Here is an 18,305-nt window from a genome sequence, read left to right as displayed (position 1 = left end):
AAATGGACCGTGGTTGCCAGGAAAATAGCGCCCTCTCTCTACATGTATGTGCGTTAAGATAGAGGAGGTGTTACAAGTACCGTATGCCACGGTTGGTCTTCTTCATTGGTGGATCCAGAACTAATAACAAGTCACATGGGTTCCTGTTACGCACGTTAACTCCTCATCAAGCAGTGTTTTAGCAAGGCTTAGGGAATTCAGGATGGAAACATCCTGTCATTGTGCCATGCCAAGTACCGGTGTGTTACATGTAGGTGCGTGACTGCGAGAGTTTGTATGTAGAATTACGCTAACAGGCTGCCTCGCTTGCCCATGTTGTGTGGGTTACCGGTGTCTTGAATGGTGTACAATGCGCTTCCTGTTGTGCATACCTGACTGTACACGTGCATAAATGTTGCTGGCATGCCCAAGTGCCTCACTGCAGTGCTGGTGTTAATGTGTCGGTCCCTGTATGGGCTTTATGGGCGAACAAGTTCAAAGAGAACTTTTTGCCAGGCAGCGACCTCCCTCCGGAGCAAGACATCAATGCGCATTCGCATACTGTACATACTTGTTTACCTGCGTCTAGTGCAGCAAATTTTGCAGATCTGTCATACATTCATGTACATGTACACGGTTCAGCATGGCCAATCTGTACTGTACATGTATACATGTAGTCTCTCTGTTGGTTACTGTTGAGAGGGTACTAAGTGCCGCTACTTGTGCATGGAACAAATTCATTTGACTAGGACGTCCCAGTTGTTGACCTCTCTGCCCCCCAAAAAATATAAAAATTGACATCACCAAGGCTTGTGTTTTCCTTTCATTATTGTTCAAAATCTTGATGCATATGTGATCATGCAGTCAGTAAAGTTCTCTGTTAAAATGCACTGGTTGAAGGAATAACTTACTGGAAGAGTCCTTCGCTAAATGATGATTTCTTCTTTTTTTCAAACATACTGTAAACATTCACACTATCTCTGCAATAGAAATAAGCCCCTATGAGTATGTCGTGTGAAAATAAGCCGCATGAGTGTGTCAACTGTATGTGCGTATTCTATGTGTATCTAGTCGGCCCACAAACAAAAGAAGACCAGATAATGCAGGCTGTGGAAACCTTGTGTGGACTAAGCAAGGTCCATTAAAGATTACCCCCTCCCTCTCTGGAAAACAGTTTAGAAGCATTTTTGGGTAGGACTAAACTGCAACAAATGGAAGAGGAACAGTCAAGGAGACCATCCTCAAAAATCCAGCTGAAAAAAGTGTGTTCACAGTTTGAGAAAATTGAGCAGTTTCACCAAGTTTGCTTCACAACATTGACTTGAGAACCATCCAATCAATATGGTATCAGCATCATATCGTTGTCTGTCTTCATTTGTGCACACGTGCATGGTATCGCCATGTCGTGAGGTCAGGTCACCAGTCTAACATACATGTACTGTACTTGTTGACCACAGCCAAGTTCCTTCCTCGGAATTTTGGACAAGTCTGGTTTTATTTGTCACCGAGACCTGCCTCCCCCCCCCCCAAACAAATGACCCCTCTTCCCTTGGTGACACGGAGGAAGTGTCATGGAGGTGCAATTTCCGGGATGGTAGCAACCCAGCCTACATGTAGCTACATGTAGTGGTACCCTGCTGGGTGTTCAGTTCCAGCTCAGGAAACTGCCGCCAGGAAGAGCTGCAAATTTACAGCCGTACTATTTCTTGTTTGCCCCCAACACACTTTCCAATTGCATTCCATCTCTCAAATGTTAGTCCCATGTGCATCGTACGGGAGTCCACGCTAGTCTGGACAGCCCAGCTCAGGTTGCAGCTTTTAAAAGCAGAAGAACAAATGCAAGGTCCCTTATTTTATGCATTGTGCTTTTCAGACCAAACTGGAACTTGTAAGACAGTTGGAGAAATAGCGATACACAGTGTTGGACAGTACGTACCGGTACATATACTGTACCATAATGTACATGTACATTCAATTTCACATTTTACCGCAGCTGGGTACAAGATGTTGTCATCGTACAATGTACATATTTGAGAATCCAGTGGCAATACTAGTGGAATAAGGTTTGAAGCTACATACATGTACATGTACCTTTTTAAAGCAAGCCTATTGTGAAATACTGCAACTCCAAGGGGAAAGAAATGGTCGATACCTGTAGGCCTTCCCGGGACAGTTTCTTTTGTTGAGGAAATTCTGGACCAAGTACTGAGGACCAAACTTTGGCCTCATAGTGTTTTCAGTCCCCACAGAGTAGTTAAAAAGGTGAGTTTGTGTCGCCTCAACTACAGTGTACATACATGATGTAGCACTAAAGGAGACCGCGTACAACTACCCATGCATGTACATGTATGTACTGTAAGTACATGTACATGTACTGTACAATGTAAGTACATGTTCGTGTTCTTTGCCTCTGAACCAGATTTTGTAGGGTTTTTTTTTTTTTGTTCCTCCATAGTTAACCTGGAATATTGTTGGGGTCCACGCACAGGTTGAAAACCCACTGACCTGTGGAATGCATTCATGAGAGTATTGTTCAGAAAAGCCGGGTTTTACTAAATGAACATTACAATGTGAAAGGACAAAGGATAGAATTTCCTTACACTGTGTGTGTACGTGTAAATTGCTATGTACAGTATGCAGCCATAAATGTATGTGTCATGGACATGTATGTATTTGTGTGTGCATGAAGTCTCACTCATGAATTGCCAGCAGTGTTTAGGGGAGGGGTAGGATTCTAAAATGGGAGGAAACTTAGAGGATGTTTTAAGGGCTGTGCTGAATATTCGATTAATTATCGAATATTCAAATATTATTTTGCAAATTTGAATATTCGAATGCAAAATTCATGAAAAGGAAGGGTAAATGTTCTTTGGTTTTAAATGAGAAACCTGCACTATGGAGGCTTCAAATGAAAAGCGACAGAAATCTCACAACGAGTAAATTATTCATTTTAAAGCAGTTTAAAAGGAGTAGAAATTTTTAGCAGGGCAAGAAGTATTCATCTCCTCAATCTTGCTAAATCATGGCCAGAGATACTCCTACATATGAGAGGCTTTTATGTTGACTATACTGTACAGTTGTGTGCAATTTTGCCACTGATTTTGTACACGGTTTGTTCTTTAACAATCTGCCAGTTGATACGGCTGAATATTCAGAAATTAAATTGAATTGAAGGTCGAATATTCAAATAGTGAATTATTTGAATTGGCTCAGCCCTAGATGTTTTGGGAAACCCCATTGAAAGTTTTGTCAAGTTTCAAGGCAAAAATTTACAGTCCATGGTTCCTTAAGAAAAGGATAAAAGGTTTCAAACTGTGTATTTGATATCATGGACTTTCATTCATGTGTGGAGTAGGATGATACCGTATTACTATTTTACTACACCTCATAAATATTCACGAGCAAATTGGAGCGCATCATTGGCCGATTCCACCTCGCAACTGGGAAGTAGAAAAGATACGCAACCAGGTGACATCATAGCAGTGAGTATCCACCTTGCTGCCATGCGGTATTTTTTTTGGTAGCATCAAAAAATCCCTCTGGAACCCGCTGCGTAAATATGTAGTCTGTGTCATGTAATCTTTATGGAACCAGTCTGGAGTTGTATCCTAATTATTACAGTGAAGATCCAAAACGTATGTCAGCACCAGACTATTGAAGCCTTGTTTCTATGCACATCTCCGCTCCACTGTCATAACATGGAAATTTAGCAGCAAAGAAACAACAATGGTGTTTGTGATTTCTGTTTGAATATTTATAAAGTGTCGTAAAACAAATACAGCATGGTTTATTTTGGTCAGGAGGTAGTCAAGCTGACCTACACCTTAGGACCAGTAATTCCCACTGCTTTCCCTCAAACCATGCTGTATTTGTATAATGCATGTACATGTACATGTAAACAGGGCCCAGGGTATTGCATCAGCTTGTAAGCATGTACATGTACATGCAGCAGCTGCATGATAGCACCAGGGTTTGTACTGATGCATCAGAAGCAATTCAGGGCAGATCGGAGGGGCGACCACAGGACCCTAGTGCCTCCCAAAATTGATTAAAAAGAAAATGTTTTTTAAAATGAATGGAAGGGGTTTTTTAGGCCCTGTTTCATTTTTCTTTTTCGCAAAGCGTGTACAGGTCCCCAGAATGTAGTCTTATCCCCCTCCACCCAAGAGGCCATATGAAAGGGGACTTGAATGAGTTGCAAAAAAATCCCCAAATTTTAGCCTCGCCCTAAAAAAAAGGTTCTGGAAGCTACATGTATACCACCTTCACGTGAACGTATTGCTTGAATTTGCTTCACTGATATGCAACGCAGCATCGAAACACAACTGGTCATTTTTTGGAAACACCTACGCCCTGAGATATACATGTATATCACATATTCTCTATGAAGCCTGCTCAATGTGTCCAATGCAGTAAACAGGACAAGATGCAACCAAAGTTGGACGGGGCATAATGTGTTCATGTTCATGTACATGTACACGTACTTACATGTATACATGTACGGTTACATATGAATGTACGTGGGTAATTCCAGAAATTAGGGGTCCATTTTTTGTGTGTCCCTGTCACATCCAACATATGATTTTGTTGAACACATTTTCTAATTTCCAAGAGTGATGAATTTATGCAAAGTACATGTACCTGCCAAACAAATAGTAATAGTTTGAAATCAATTCCGGTGATATATCCATGTCAAATAACCAAGGTCAGATGTAACAGGGACTCGAAAGTGTTACACTTTTGGACCCCTAATTTCTGGAGTTATCCTCCTGTACTTTATATACTACCAATGAGGCACATGTACATGTATGTACAGTGTATGTAAACATGTGTTCTTCCGTGGTCGCACTATAAAATGACCTCATGCTGGTTTTGAAAATAAATTTCCGTCTTTATTTTTGACAGGAGAATTCAAACACATACATGTAGGAATCAGTGGAAGAACCCAGAAAAGTCCCCATTCCCTTATTTAAGCCACACACATTATGGGGGATAATTGTTGCTGAGAGAGGACATCCTATTATTGTTCATGCATTTACTTCCTGGACAAGTTAACTTCCTGGTGCAAATGCAAACAGTGCAGTTGTGTATTGTGGATCATAGCACTCACACAGAATCAGACATGTACATGTACATGTATCTACATACACACATCTACATGTACATGTATCTACATACACACATCTACATGTACATGTATCTACATACATACACGTACATCTACATACACACATCTACATGTACATGTATCTACATACACACATCTACATGTACATGTATCTACATACATACATGTACATCTACATACACACATCTACATGTACATGTATTTACATACATGTACATGTACATACATACATGTACATCTACATGTACATGTATTTATGTACATGTACATCTACATACATACATTTACATGTAATGTATATGTACATCTACATGTACATGTACATACAGTGTAAGTACAAGTACACGTACAGTGTATGTACATGTAAGGGCGACACATGCACCGCGTACATGTATATGTTAAATTAAAGGAAACATGCAATGACTTTTTCGTTGACTCACTATCTATGCATCTTTATATTCTTCAGTGTATGAAAACTACACATATTCAAATCTTTGGAAGTTTAACTGTGAGTGCCCATTTTAGTAAGCACTGAGAATTGTCCAAGCTTTTCTGGAGTGAGGGCGCTGTTGCTGTATGTGTGTAAATCGGCGAAAAGACTTTCTAGTTTACATGTACTTCTTGAACCCCCAAATTTGAAACATTTCTAATAAAGGATTGCTTACCATGCTTACTGTCTCATTGCTATAAAAACAACAGTAAATTGGCCAAGGGAAGTTTACGATCACAAAATTTAGAAAAATGCAGCCCTTTTTTGCACAAATCAGTGCAACAAATGTTATTTTATGCATGATACATGTATGTGTACATGACATTTTTACAGTGAAGTACATTTTGTCTCTTAACTTGTGGCACGTTTTCATGTGCAGACCTGCCAACCTTGCAGTACTCCTTCCCGAGGTCAGGCATCTCCACACAATAGATTAAAAGGTATTTAAATAAGCCTTCAGTTCATTCAGAATTTGAATCCATTTTGTGGTATGCCTGACTTAAGGAAGGAGTACGGCATGTTGGCAGGTCTGTACATGTACCTGTATGTACGCTGTATGCATGTACATAATTGTTCCGTAATCTTTGGGACAAACTTACCACATTTCTCCTGTTCTGTGGGGACCAAAATTATTATCGGGACAGAGACACGTCCCCACAACTCGGTCCTAATTTTGTCTAACAGAAGAACTTGTCGATAAGGCCTATCCACACATACATGTATATGTACTTGGGGACCACACGTGTTGAAATGTGGCAGATGTTAATGGGGACCAGAAATGTAACCAGGACAACACAACACGGTTTCGACTTTCCTAACGCAAGATACATGTACATTTGTACATGTATGGGTGCGTACGTAGTGTGTACATCACAAATTGTGCTCGTTGTACAGCTGTTGTCTGGCCTGGTACTTTGTATGTGAAGGCTTCCAAATGGTATACGTACACGTGCCCAAGGCAAAAACATCAATTCCTACCATTTATGCTTCCTAAAGCTTTATATGCAATCAAGCATCAGACCAAGTCACAACAATGAAATGAAACCCACTCAGCCGAATGACAAAATAAAGGCTGTTAGTACACACATACATACATGTACATGTACACTATGTACGTGTATTTGGACAGTCATTTGAAAAGTATTGGACCACCCATACAAAATGCATTAACCTGAATAAACACCAAACTTAAACCAATCACTCATGGCATCTCATGTCTATTTTCAATGTGTAACCTTTGTACCTTGGTTAAACATTTTTTACTACTATTTCCATGATTTGAAATGTTAACAGTCTAATATTTAGTAAGTCCTCCTTTATTTCTGATTATTTAGGCTTTTTTTTAACCCATGCTGCCTTACGAAGAAAATCTCATACAAGACCTGCATGAGTACATATCCCTACACTGATGTTATGCACCACTGTTAAAACATGTCAAATAATCATTCAATGAGACAACGTAATGCAGGCCCAGTGACAGAAACACCAATAAAATTCCAGGCGGTCTTAAACTTTTGCCAATGACTTTATTAACCCACATGTATGCAGCAGTGATTAAATGTAATCTTCCTTGATCCTTGCAAATCGTCCAGGAGATTTTGGAAGATTTTGAAGTGTTGAGAAAGATCCAGACCTGCGGGTACTGAACATTGTACATGGGGCTTAACCCTTACTGCCCAAAACCTGCCATACTCCAACAGCAGGTTTTGTGAGGTTTGGGCAGGTTTGGTACCGTACCTGAGGAACTTGTTGTTGAATTCTGTGAGACTTGGGATGAAAGGCCCAGGGAGATGGTGTTGGATTCTGTGTGAGTCAGGACACACATGGGTCACTGTGTGCAGTGTCCAGCTTGCTGTACTAGTTGTTGGACTATGCTCGATTTTGTCAGGTTTTGTACTGTTCAGTGCAAGTCATCCTATACTGCATAGACCCATCCATACCATATCACTCAAACGGGCTCATTCTGTTGGAGTTTATCAGGTTTGGTACAGTAACCTGCATGTACAAGTACATAGACAAGTACATGAACCTGTTAGATTTTGTGAGGTTCAGTATGCTTTCTACTGCAGGAGCCTAGGGGGTTAGGGTTAATGTTATTGAAAGACTGAATTACACTGTAAATCTAAAGCTACATGTAGGAATTACTGAAAAATGTGCGTTGTTTTTGGCGTGCATGTACTCTCGCATTGTACGGTAGCAAGACTGAATAATTTCAGTTATTCTTCAAGTTACTTCTGAGGCTGCATCCGAATCTGTTGTCTAGAGCTAGGTCTAGGTCTTCCCTCCATTGGAAATGTGTGGAGATGCGTAGACAATAGACCTAGCTGTTTCGGACACGGCCTGAGTGTCATTCACAGAGGCAACTTTGATGTACACGTACTTCATGTACCAGTTGTAAAAACGTCTTTTCCCCCAACAACCTTTTTTTCTAAATGCCCCACTGAATTGAGCATTAAAAAATGTTTTGTAGAAAAAGGAACTTTGAAAAAGTTGCAAAACAGACAAGTTTGGGCCATTTTTGACTACAAATCATAACAGGGCCGACGCGAATTTCAAATAAAAATATCAGTCAAAACCACACCAGCTGTCCAGTGCTCATGTGTGAGGAATAGGACGCTTACAGTGGAAAAATGCAATCAATTATTGTAATTTGGCCAGCGGAACAGACTAAGAAGATCTCTGCATAATTGTGGAAAACAAACAGCCTGAGCAAGCCTGACTAGACTCAAATATCCAGATAACTCAAGCCACAAAATACATGTACATGTAGATGTATGTAACCGTATACAGTGGTGTAAGTTTACAGGCTGGGCATGGACATCCCACATTTAGTGAACATGTTTATTTAGCCATGCCCATGTACCAGTATAGTTTACATTGTATATAACCTTATTTGCAGATGATACGTACATGTACAGGCTTCCTCATGATGTACGGTACATGGGTATATGTTTGTATGTTTCTGCTCATCGTAGACATGTTGGCATCTTTCATACATGTACATGTACAGTGTACATAACTTTCGAACATGCGTGGAACATGTGCGATACATATGTATTAAGGTTAGAACTTGAGGCACACTAGTCTTGGTACACGTACAAGACATCCTCAGCGCAGAAGTGCTTTACAGTGTATCTGGTGATATTGGTACATTGCTCTCCTCAGTGATTACTCAATAGAGGGCGCTTAACTGTTCTTGGCTGACCAGGTGCCGGGCGGTTCATCCGTGTACATGTATGTCTGTGAACATGCGAACATGTATGGAACGCCCTATTATTTGGGGTGTGTTTGGAAGACTGATGTGATGATGGCACGAGTGCCAGGCAGTCATGCAGTGCGACAATAGCACCAAGAATGTCTTGCACGAAGACTAGGGGCGCACATGTAAATATTCTCCTCCTTACGTACAATTTAATATCCATGGAACCATGCTTGCTATTAGCCTGAAGTTAGACAAGGGCCGTTTTCCAATACTCAACTTGGGCTCCGTCTCAGGCTTCAACTGTTGTTTACTGGCTGCCTTTGAAGCTGTAAGCGCAGTAATCAGTCTAATAAAGCCAGAGAACATCAAATAAGATGCAAGAGAGCCCAAACTTACAGTAATCCAGTGTAATTTAAACGCTCCAGGCCCACAATCAGGGATTGGTTTTGGGAACGAAGCCTGAGACGAAGACAAAGTTGAGTATTGGAAAACAGCCAAGGTGCTTCATTACAGTTCAGTTTTTCTTGAAAAATGCTCAGTTAGTGCTGAACTGAAATGCTTTGCTCTTTGAAGGTACATGTACATACGTAAATAACTCCATTTCTATAGTCAGGTATTTTTAAGCTATTCTGTAATTTTTTTCTTCTTTTGTTAATTCCCTTTTTTGGCAATACGGCCGTTTCACAAGAGTGCGCCACCAAGAGTTTGCAACATGTTGGCCAATCACAATGCACAAAATTAGTCGACCCAATGCATGTTTGGAAAGGGTCGACAAATTTTGCGTGTTATGATTGGCTAACGTGTCGCAAACTCTTGGTGCCGCACTATTGTAAAACGGCCGTATTGCCAAAAAAAGGGAATTGAAAAAAGAAGAAAAAAAATTGGTCAGGCAAAAGTTGGGATTTCTTGACAAAAGTTTGTGTGCATTGATGGGTTGATTCTGGTGCTGGATGATAGTTCCTTTATTGAAGTACATTCAAAGCAGGATAACGAGGTACTGATGGAAGAAACCTAGCCCCAAGATTCCAAGAAAGTGGGGGGGGGGTTTATTCAGAAGCGAATGTTATAATGCATTCAAATATCAGCCAGGAATTCTGACTTCAACTGAAATGCTCATCAACCTCTTAGGCATCAATTTGGCATTAGCCTTTGAAATTAGTCGTGTAGCCTCTGTTATGATAAAATTTATAAAGAAATATCGCACAAAATCTTCTAGAACCTTTGTCCTATGTACTTGTACCTGGATATCTGAAATTTATATACCAAGTAATTTGTGTAGATGTAGGTCACGGTTATCTGTCCCAGCATTCAGAAATGGTTCCTGACAGCAGATGGATAGTCGGGTACCGGCACATGGTTCCAATGCACAATCCTACCGGGTACCACTGCAAAAAGTGTGCATGCGTAGATCTTCAGTTTACCAGTACTTTGATGAAAGATCAGCATCTGCCAATGATATATTTATCTCCGCCTCATTGATGCCTGCCCTCCTAGCATACATTATATCGGTTGACTCTCCTTGAGAGTAACCCCAACATCTTGGAGCAACATCAGTTTTTCACACCCTGTTGACTTCTGCCGTCTTGTGAGGGTTGGATGCCCACGTCTCATAGCCCTGACCAGACCAAGCATTTTAATATCTTTAAAAGGTGAACGTTGCTAATATGAGCAATGACATGTACATGTATAGAACATGTGGGTATGCTGTACAGTTTACTTATTTATGCATAAATATGTATATGTTATGTAATTATTTAAAACTTCTTGAGAGAAATTACCCCGGTACTTGTAAAATACATGTGCTCTGTATTGATAATTCCATGGTGCCTGGTTAAAAAGAAAGATAATTATAATTAATTATAATTAAAGAGGTAATGTAAATTAGAGGGGCCCTTCCCTTTCGATTTCTCCTCGTTCCCAGAATTTCTGTCACCCGCAGAAAAATGCCTGGAAATAAGCCCATGTTTCAGTTGATTACAGACTTTGTGCAGGGAAAACAGAGTTCTGGATTTCAGTCCCTGTGTGGAAATAATTCTGCCAGGGATTATCTGCATCATAAATATGCATACTGTACATGTACTCATGTGAATGTCATTGCACCAGTATACTCGCTGGACAGGACAGGAAGTTCTAGTCAAATCAACTCAAGGGAACCTGAGCCATTTGCTCCCTAATAATAATATGACGCATTTCTGGCAAACCAACCGACCGACCGTCCGTACCATTTTTGCTCCACATTCGTACTGGTTGATTATGTACAAATACCTGTAGTCCTGTACATACATGTATATTTACACATTTTACATTTTTTGAGTGAGCAATTACCCCCAAACAAGGGTCGATACGCTTACATGCACGCAGGGTACAAGCAAGTCTTGAAGGGTCATTCGGGATAAAGTCATACCTGCCAACTATTCTGATTTAATCGGAATTGTCCCGGTCTGTAAGTTTTCAGACGGCAAACATTTGCAATGTTCAGATTTCTGTAAAAAATTTTTAAAAAGTCCCGGCAAGAGAGGGCGCTATTGCAGAAAACAGAGGAAGCTATTGCAGTAAATTTGCCATGTCAAAATGGCAATTGATACACACATACGTGTACAATGTACACTGTATGCCCCCGTATATTAATTTATAGCTCCTCTGGTGCAGCTGCTTGTTTTTCTATGGGCTTGTCAAATGGGGTACCAATTTCTGACAATTCAATGTTAGCAGGTACATGTAAGTAGAGATGTAGAACTGGGTGGACCTACAGGCTGTGAGGGTCATAGGTTACGGCAACATAACACATTAAAATCCATGGTATACATTTAGTATGGCCTTGTGGTCAAAATACATGGATGTGACACCATAGGCATTGTTACCTGAAGAACACACAACAGCCCTTGTAAATGACCTGGGGCCAATTTCATAGAGCTACTTAAGCACAAAATTTGCTTAAGCAGAAAAAAAGGTTTACTTAGTAAACAAAGATTGCCAGCTCAAACTCTGTCAGATTGTTATGCTAACCAAAAAACAGCTAAATACAATCCCAAAACAATATACATCACATGGAGTTTTGGCTGGTCACCTGATTTATCAAGTATTTTTTTCTGGCGCTCAAGCAAATTTTGTGCTTAAGCAGCTCTATGAAATTGGCCCCTTCAGAAATCAGGAAATGTTGGAATGTACTGTGTTCACAACTGGATGTTACTATTGCAATATAACGTAACACAAAATACATTGTGCAGTACATCACAGCAACACATTGAAAAACTACACCCATATAAAGTATTACTGGGTCATCTATAGACATACAAAGAACAAGTTCACATGTAATTGGCCAGATCAACATTGAAAAAAGCTTACTTAGAGAACCTAGCAGTAGTTATTGAAATTTTCGGTAATGAGAAGGTCAGAGAAGTCTGGGATACATGTACATGTACTTGCCCTGGGTATGGTTGTGGGGCAACGTCTTCAGCCTGTTCAGAGGTTGTGTACATCACGTCAAACCTGGCAGTTGTTGTACTTGTAACCACTACTTTTGACACAGGGTTCCCGCGGCCTGGAAAAGTCATGAGGAAGCCATGGAAATTTGATTTTGTTTTCCAGGCCTGGAAAAGTCATGGAATTTTGTAAAAAAGACTAAAGTCATTGGAAAGTCATGGATTTTTTCAAACATTGTATGTGATTTCTGTTATCAGAAATAAGTGCATAAAATGCATGATTTTATTCCCAACTTTAAAAGTCCGAACAGGCCAAGAAATTGCATTATTGGGTCATGGATTTTGATTAATTGGTCATGGAAAAGTCATGGAAAGGTCATGGAATTTAATTGCCCTTTAGGAGCAGGAACCTTGCAGACAGATCCCACACCTGAAAACCATGTGGTTCTCATTATTTGGGTACACTTGGGTGTGTGCTTTGGGAGGTTACGGTGAGAGCCTCAAAATTCTTGGACACTGATGTGCCTGTCTGCAGTCCCCTTGGCTACTGCTTACATGTACCGCAGACATGTTGCATGTGCATTCCCAAGAGATGCATCATGGCAACATCTACATGTATATACACGTATGCATAAACTCATTGTCGGACTTTTCTAACACTTTTTTCCTCTTCTTTTGATATCTCCCCAGGGCCGTCGGTAAGACATGTCTACTGATCAGCTACACAACGAATGCTTTCCCCGGGGAGTACATCCCCACAGTGTAAGTACCAACTGTCGTTGCTCGTTTAAGCTGATTCCCTCGGCTCAAAAACTGAAGTGGATTGCAAAAAGGAACAGTGGCCGAGTTTGTGACATCCTAGCTTGTCGAAGCTGTCGCTAGGCCGTTGGGAAATCAGGTGCTTGTCGTTTAAATCACTTTGTGCCCAAAAAAATGATCTATAAAGGTTGGAGAAGAAAAGCAAACTCACTGAAAAGCAAAATCAAGGGCGGTTTTGAGATTGCAAAGGAGTTAGAGGTCCAACTCAAACGATGCCACTTCCTACAAATTGCCACTTTCTTCTGCAAGTTTTGACTCCAAATTTTGGCGACGTGCACCAGCTGCGCCGTATTTCAAAGATATTTGGATCAATGCGGGCGCGTAATCTTCCAATGAAGATGGTGTCCAGTGAGAGAGATCTGTTTGCAAAATTTGCACAAGATGAAGTGCGTTCATTGTCAGGGAATTCGCAGAGCACTCGCATGAATTTTCATGGTGACCACTTTCGGCAGAAGTGGGGGACCAGGGACCCAAGTACCCTTAAAACATAAGAACACTTATCTTATGGCACTGCTTGCAATCCCAGCGGACCAATTGCCCACATTTGCCCACATTTGCCCACATATTCGTACATACATGGAGAAAGCAGCACATTTTCTGAAGTTTAGAGGGGAATCTCTCCCACCTTTTTATTTAACAAAATGTTACCTTTGATATGTCACAAAAGTAGATCAGTCAATCTCTGAGCCAGATTTATGACCGTGGCATGATAATTTGTCAGCAATTTTGCCCTTCACTATTAAAGTTCACATACATTTTATACTTGGAATTTTCTTTACGTGTACCCAGCCCGAAAATATGGAACCAGGTTTTGATATTGACGGGCAGGTACCCAGCACAGGCCTATTGGTTGTGTGCAGATTAGGGGCTGCTTTGATGCATCTCTGGGATAGGTTGGGTGCAGGGTCGGAGTACTTAGTTTGGTAAAGTTCTTAACAACTTGTTATTCAGCGTGAAGGAAGTGGCTGGCTGCTTTGTGTTGGAAAGCAGCATTGAATCACTTTGTGCACCCCACAAACAGGAACAAAGCCCATGTCTATACTAGCCACACACTCTCATAAATGGTCGTCTGTTATGTCTCATTTTGATGAATAAATATCAGCATTCTCAGGAAGTCTTTTCAACCCACACTGTAATTAATCACACTTTGACAAAAGGAGAAATCAAGGTTGCTGCAGGCAACACTCAAAGTAAACTTGCTGGGAGTTTATTGATAACAACTTCAAAATGTTTTTCTTTGTAAATTCTTTAAAATGTTGCATTTGTTTTTGCCTCCAATTTTCTTCCCTGTTTTCTTCGGCTAGCTGAGAATTTTCAATTTATGCTGATAATACACACTGTGCTTGTGACCAAAATAATGGTGACAGTTTCAGTTCTACCAAATGGAATTACCCTCATCATACTTCATAAAGGAGCCTTTTTTTATCGCTTGACACCTGACAGCCATTAAACAAATGCACAGACTTTGTGTTGGATCCGTAGTTGTCCAGAACAGCCCCCTTAAAATGTCTAGAGAGACAAATGGTATGTACATGTATGCCTGCATACTGGTACCGGCACTGGGCCATGAATGTTGTCTACATTGTATACAGTGGGGGAAGAAAAAACTGAAAACAAACAAACAAACAAAACTGGGGTTTCATACTTGGCATGGATGTTTACACAGTACCATTTGGGCTGTGAAATGTACTTTGTGGCCCCTTAAAGGTACATTTAACATTCAACAATGCAGTGTAACAAAGTACATATGTAGTTAGTCTGCACACAAGGCGGTGGAAGCTCAAGGACAGTTGGAGCGGTGGTTCCTGATGTGTTGGCGCCAACTTCCGGGAGAAAGATGAGGTCATCATATCTGTCCCTGTAGCTGACACGTTTTATTTTATTTTGTTTGGTGATACATGTACATGGACCATGTATGTCATTTACACATGTGCACTTTGCCTTTGGAAAAAATAATGTTCAGTGGATCACTTCAGGAGGATGGTTTCATTACACCATGCGATAAATCAGTTTTTACCTCTCCCACAGAGCCTTACACTTTGCCTTTGGAAAAATTAATGTTCAATGGATCACTTCAGGAGGATGGTTTCATTATACCATGCGATAAATCAGTTTTTACCTCTCCCACAGAGCCTTACACTTTGCCTTTGGAAAAATAATGTTCAGTGGATCACTTCAGGAGGATGGTTTCATTACACCATGCGATAAATCAGTCTTTACCTGTCCCACAGGGCCTGCTTGATTTTAGCACTGATTGGTTAATTTAATCTCAATACACATGCAATACGGTGCACATGTACAATGTACAATGTCCCTCTATTTGAAAAACACATTTCTTGAAAATTTACCGGCGCTTTTTCAAACTACCGGGGGTACAATGTACTTCTTCGCAAAATGTTTGAACCCAGTTCCGTAGCGTAGCTCTGTGGAATGCGCTCGATGCACAGGGCGCATGCCAATATTATGCATTTGCATACGGTGCCAGTGGTCAGTTCTTCAGTTTCTATGGGTGTGGTAGCTTTAGTTGGAATTATTTATGCCATGTGACTATCTTTTTGGCCAATCAAGATACAGAATCTGTAGTGCAGCTGTTATGTACAGGTACATGTATGTACAGATATTGACTACATGTATTTCACGTGGTATAGTAGACTAGCCTTCAGAAGTGATGAGTCTTGGGGCGCACATATATATTCCCAAATCATAGCTAAGGGAATGTATGTAATCAGTGCTCTGTATATTACAAGCAGAGGCCACATGTTCATGCATGCACATGTACAGGTGCAATAGTTCACTACTCGGTTACCAGTAGATATTCGGTGCGTGAAAAAAAAGGTCCCTGCTCATCAGTATTTGCTTTGCAGTGCCTCAACAATTGTGTACAGTTCCAGAGAAGCTTAAACTACAAACTTGTACCGTATTTTATAAACATTAATGCATTAATGTCGGGCATTCCTTGCAAAAATTAGTAAATGTGACAAATGTGCATTCACTGAAGTATAAAATCGTTTCTTGTTCATTTTTAATTATTCATTTTCAGTGTCAGTTTTTATACCCTTGTCTTCATATTTTTTGTAAGTGTGGTGCTCCGTGGATTGCAGTGAATAATCTCTTAATTTTTCCCTTTTGATATCAAACTTGTAGGTTTGACAACTACTCTGCCAATGTGATGGTGGACGGCAAGCCAATTAACTTAGGATTGTGGGATACGGCGGGACAGGAAGACTACGACAGACTTCGGCCACTTTCGTATCCACAGACAGTAAGCCAGAACTTTTTCATCTTTGGTACAATGCATCAGTACGCGCTGCGTTTGTTTTTAAGTGATTGAGACTTGCCTGGGGTATGTTGTGGCATTCATAACCAGGAATTGGTTTCGGTTGTAATTCGTCCAGAGATTTTCTTTGGATATTTTAGCTGTGTAAGAGTTACACTTCATGATGTAGTTATGCAAATTATGAAAGCATTTAGCCGAAGAAGAAGCAAACCGATTTTTGTTTTTGTACTCCCAAATGCTTTTATTTAATTTTTTTAATGATGTCAGAGCGAAAAGAAATTGGTATTTTTTGCAAGGAGGCATTTGGCAAAAGCTGTTCTTTTGCAAGTCTCAATAAGTTACTAAAAGACAAGAATGCATCAACAAAAAAGGTCCAAATTTTCAGATATCATGCAAGCCTCGACTTCGGCACCAAGACTGGTGTGTAATTCTTGTAAAAATTGTGGAGGGCTTGTGAGATGCATTCGTGTACATTGTACTTGCCTTGTGAGGTAGTTAAGAATTACCCACTCATTTGAAAGTTTGATTGTACGTGTTGTTTGTTATTTAATTGTTACTGTTTTGAATCCTTCGCATTTCGGCTTTGACAGCAAGACTGCACACTAACATTGGAAAAGCCAGTCAAAGATATTTTTGCTAAAAAAATCCCAGTGGACAAGCAGAAATTCCTGAAAGAAAGGCCAGTAAAAAAATAGGTTAACTTGCCCAGTGGGCTGGCTGAAAAGCTTAGATGTTCAAGGCCTGGATATACATTGTGTCATCGTTCTGAAGCATTTTAGACTTTGTTTCCATTGATTTTCATTAATTTATAGAAAATCCTATAGGCTGTATTGTCTTAGTTTCTGCGTCTCGTCCCCTCCCCCACTTCCACAGGATGTCTTCCTTATCTGCTTCTCCCTGATGAGCCCCGCCTCCTTTGAGAACGTCCGGGCAAAGTGGAACCCCGAGGTCACCCACCACTGCCCCAACACGCCCATCATCCTGGTGGGCACCAAGCTGGACCTGCGGGATGACAAGGAGGCCATCGAGAAGCTGAAGGAGAAGCGGCTGTCCCCAATCACCTACACCCAGGTCAGTCGCAGGGCTGGATTTTGGCTAGGCTGTCCTGGGCTAATCCGGTTAGGACAGACTGTGCTCACAAAGTCATGTGACCTATCTGCCTCGAGCAGAAGCACCTCCTTATCAGTTGGAAAGAGTCGTATTGATTGGGAGCGTTCATTTTGTTGTCAGCGATGTGACCGTGACCATCGTTCTTGAACCAGCGAAGTTCAGTTCCGACCAAAGTAGCCTCCATTGTTAAGAAAATAGTGGCCTCTCTTGGTCTGGCTCGAGGCCCATAGTTACTAATTTCCCTCTGAAGCCTATGTGTATAGGTCACATGACTAAGTGTGCACGGTCAGTCTGTTGTCAACCAGTGGTTGATATTGACTGGTGACCTACGCATGAGATGTATACCAGGGCACCAGGCAAACTGCCACTGATTGAACTCGGCACTTGCGGTTGGGATCTTTTCCAAGATCTTTCTGATACCATAAAGGACACAGAAGAAGTTGCAACTCTGGCACTTCAAAGTGTTCAATGGTGGTCGCTGCCGAGTCAGACAAAGAATAGAAAACACTCCAAAAATGCCTGATTACTGCCCACATCACATCTTAGCCGGACAAGCGGGGTCGGTAATATCTTAGCAATACTTGTAGTTTTTGCTGGCAATTAAATATAAATTATCGCTGTGACCAGGAAATAGAGAGAGAAAAATCCCTGATATTTTGCCATGGTAAATAAACTTTTAAAATTTTGATACACTGTTCCATTATCCATGCAAAGCTTGTAATTTTATTCTCCTCCCTCCAATACATCAGTGTTCAAAAACTTGGTGCGAATTGGCTCAGACTGGCCAACAGAATGTTGACATTTACAGGGAAGCTAAGTTCATTAGTAACAAAATGTGCTATTTCATCACCAGGAGTGATCGTGAAATCTCATAAAAT

The 18,305-nt window shown here is 40.8% G+C and overlaps 1 protein-coding gene across 1 annotated transcript in view; it reads left to right on the top strand.

Moving 5' to 3' along the window:
- LOC110979701 (ras-related C3 botulinum toxin substrate 1) overlaps positions 1 to 18,305 on the top strand; it is a 29,324-nt gene that overhangs the window by 4,954 nt on the left and 6,065 nt on the right. Inside the window, exons 2-4 of the mRNA XM_022235733.2 lie at positions 12,912 to 12,983; positions 16,185 to 16,302; positions 17,191 to 17,388. Coding sequence (XP_022091425.1) covers positions 12,912 to 12,983; positions 16,185 to 16,302; positions 17,191 to 17,388 — 388 coding nt within the window. The remainder of the gene's footprint in view (positions 1 to 12,911; positions 12,984 to 16,184; positions 16,303 to 17,190; positions 17,389 to 18,305) is intronic.

Source organism: Acanthaster planci, linkage group LG07, assembly GCF_054643075.1.
Source record: "Acanthaster planci isolate LZ-2023a linkage group LG07, COTS_SCS, whole genome shotgun sequence".
NCBI lineage: Eukaryota > Metazoa > Echinodermata > Asteroidea > Valvatida > Acanthasteridae > Acanthaster > Acanthaster planci.
Note: the sequence above shows the minus strand (reverse complement) of the source record. Positions and strands in the feature narration are given on the sequence as shown.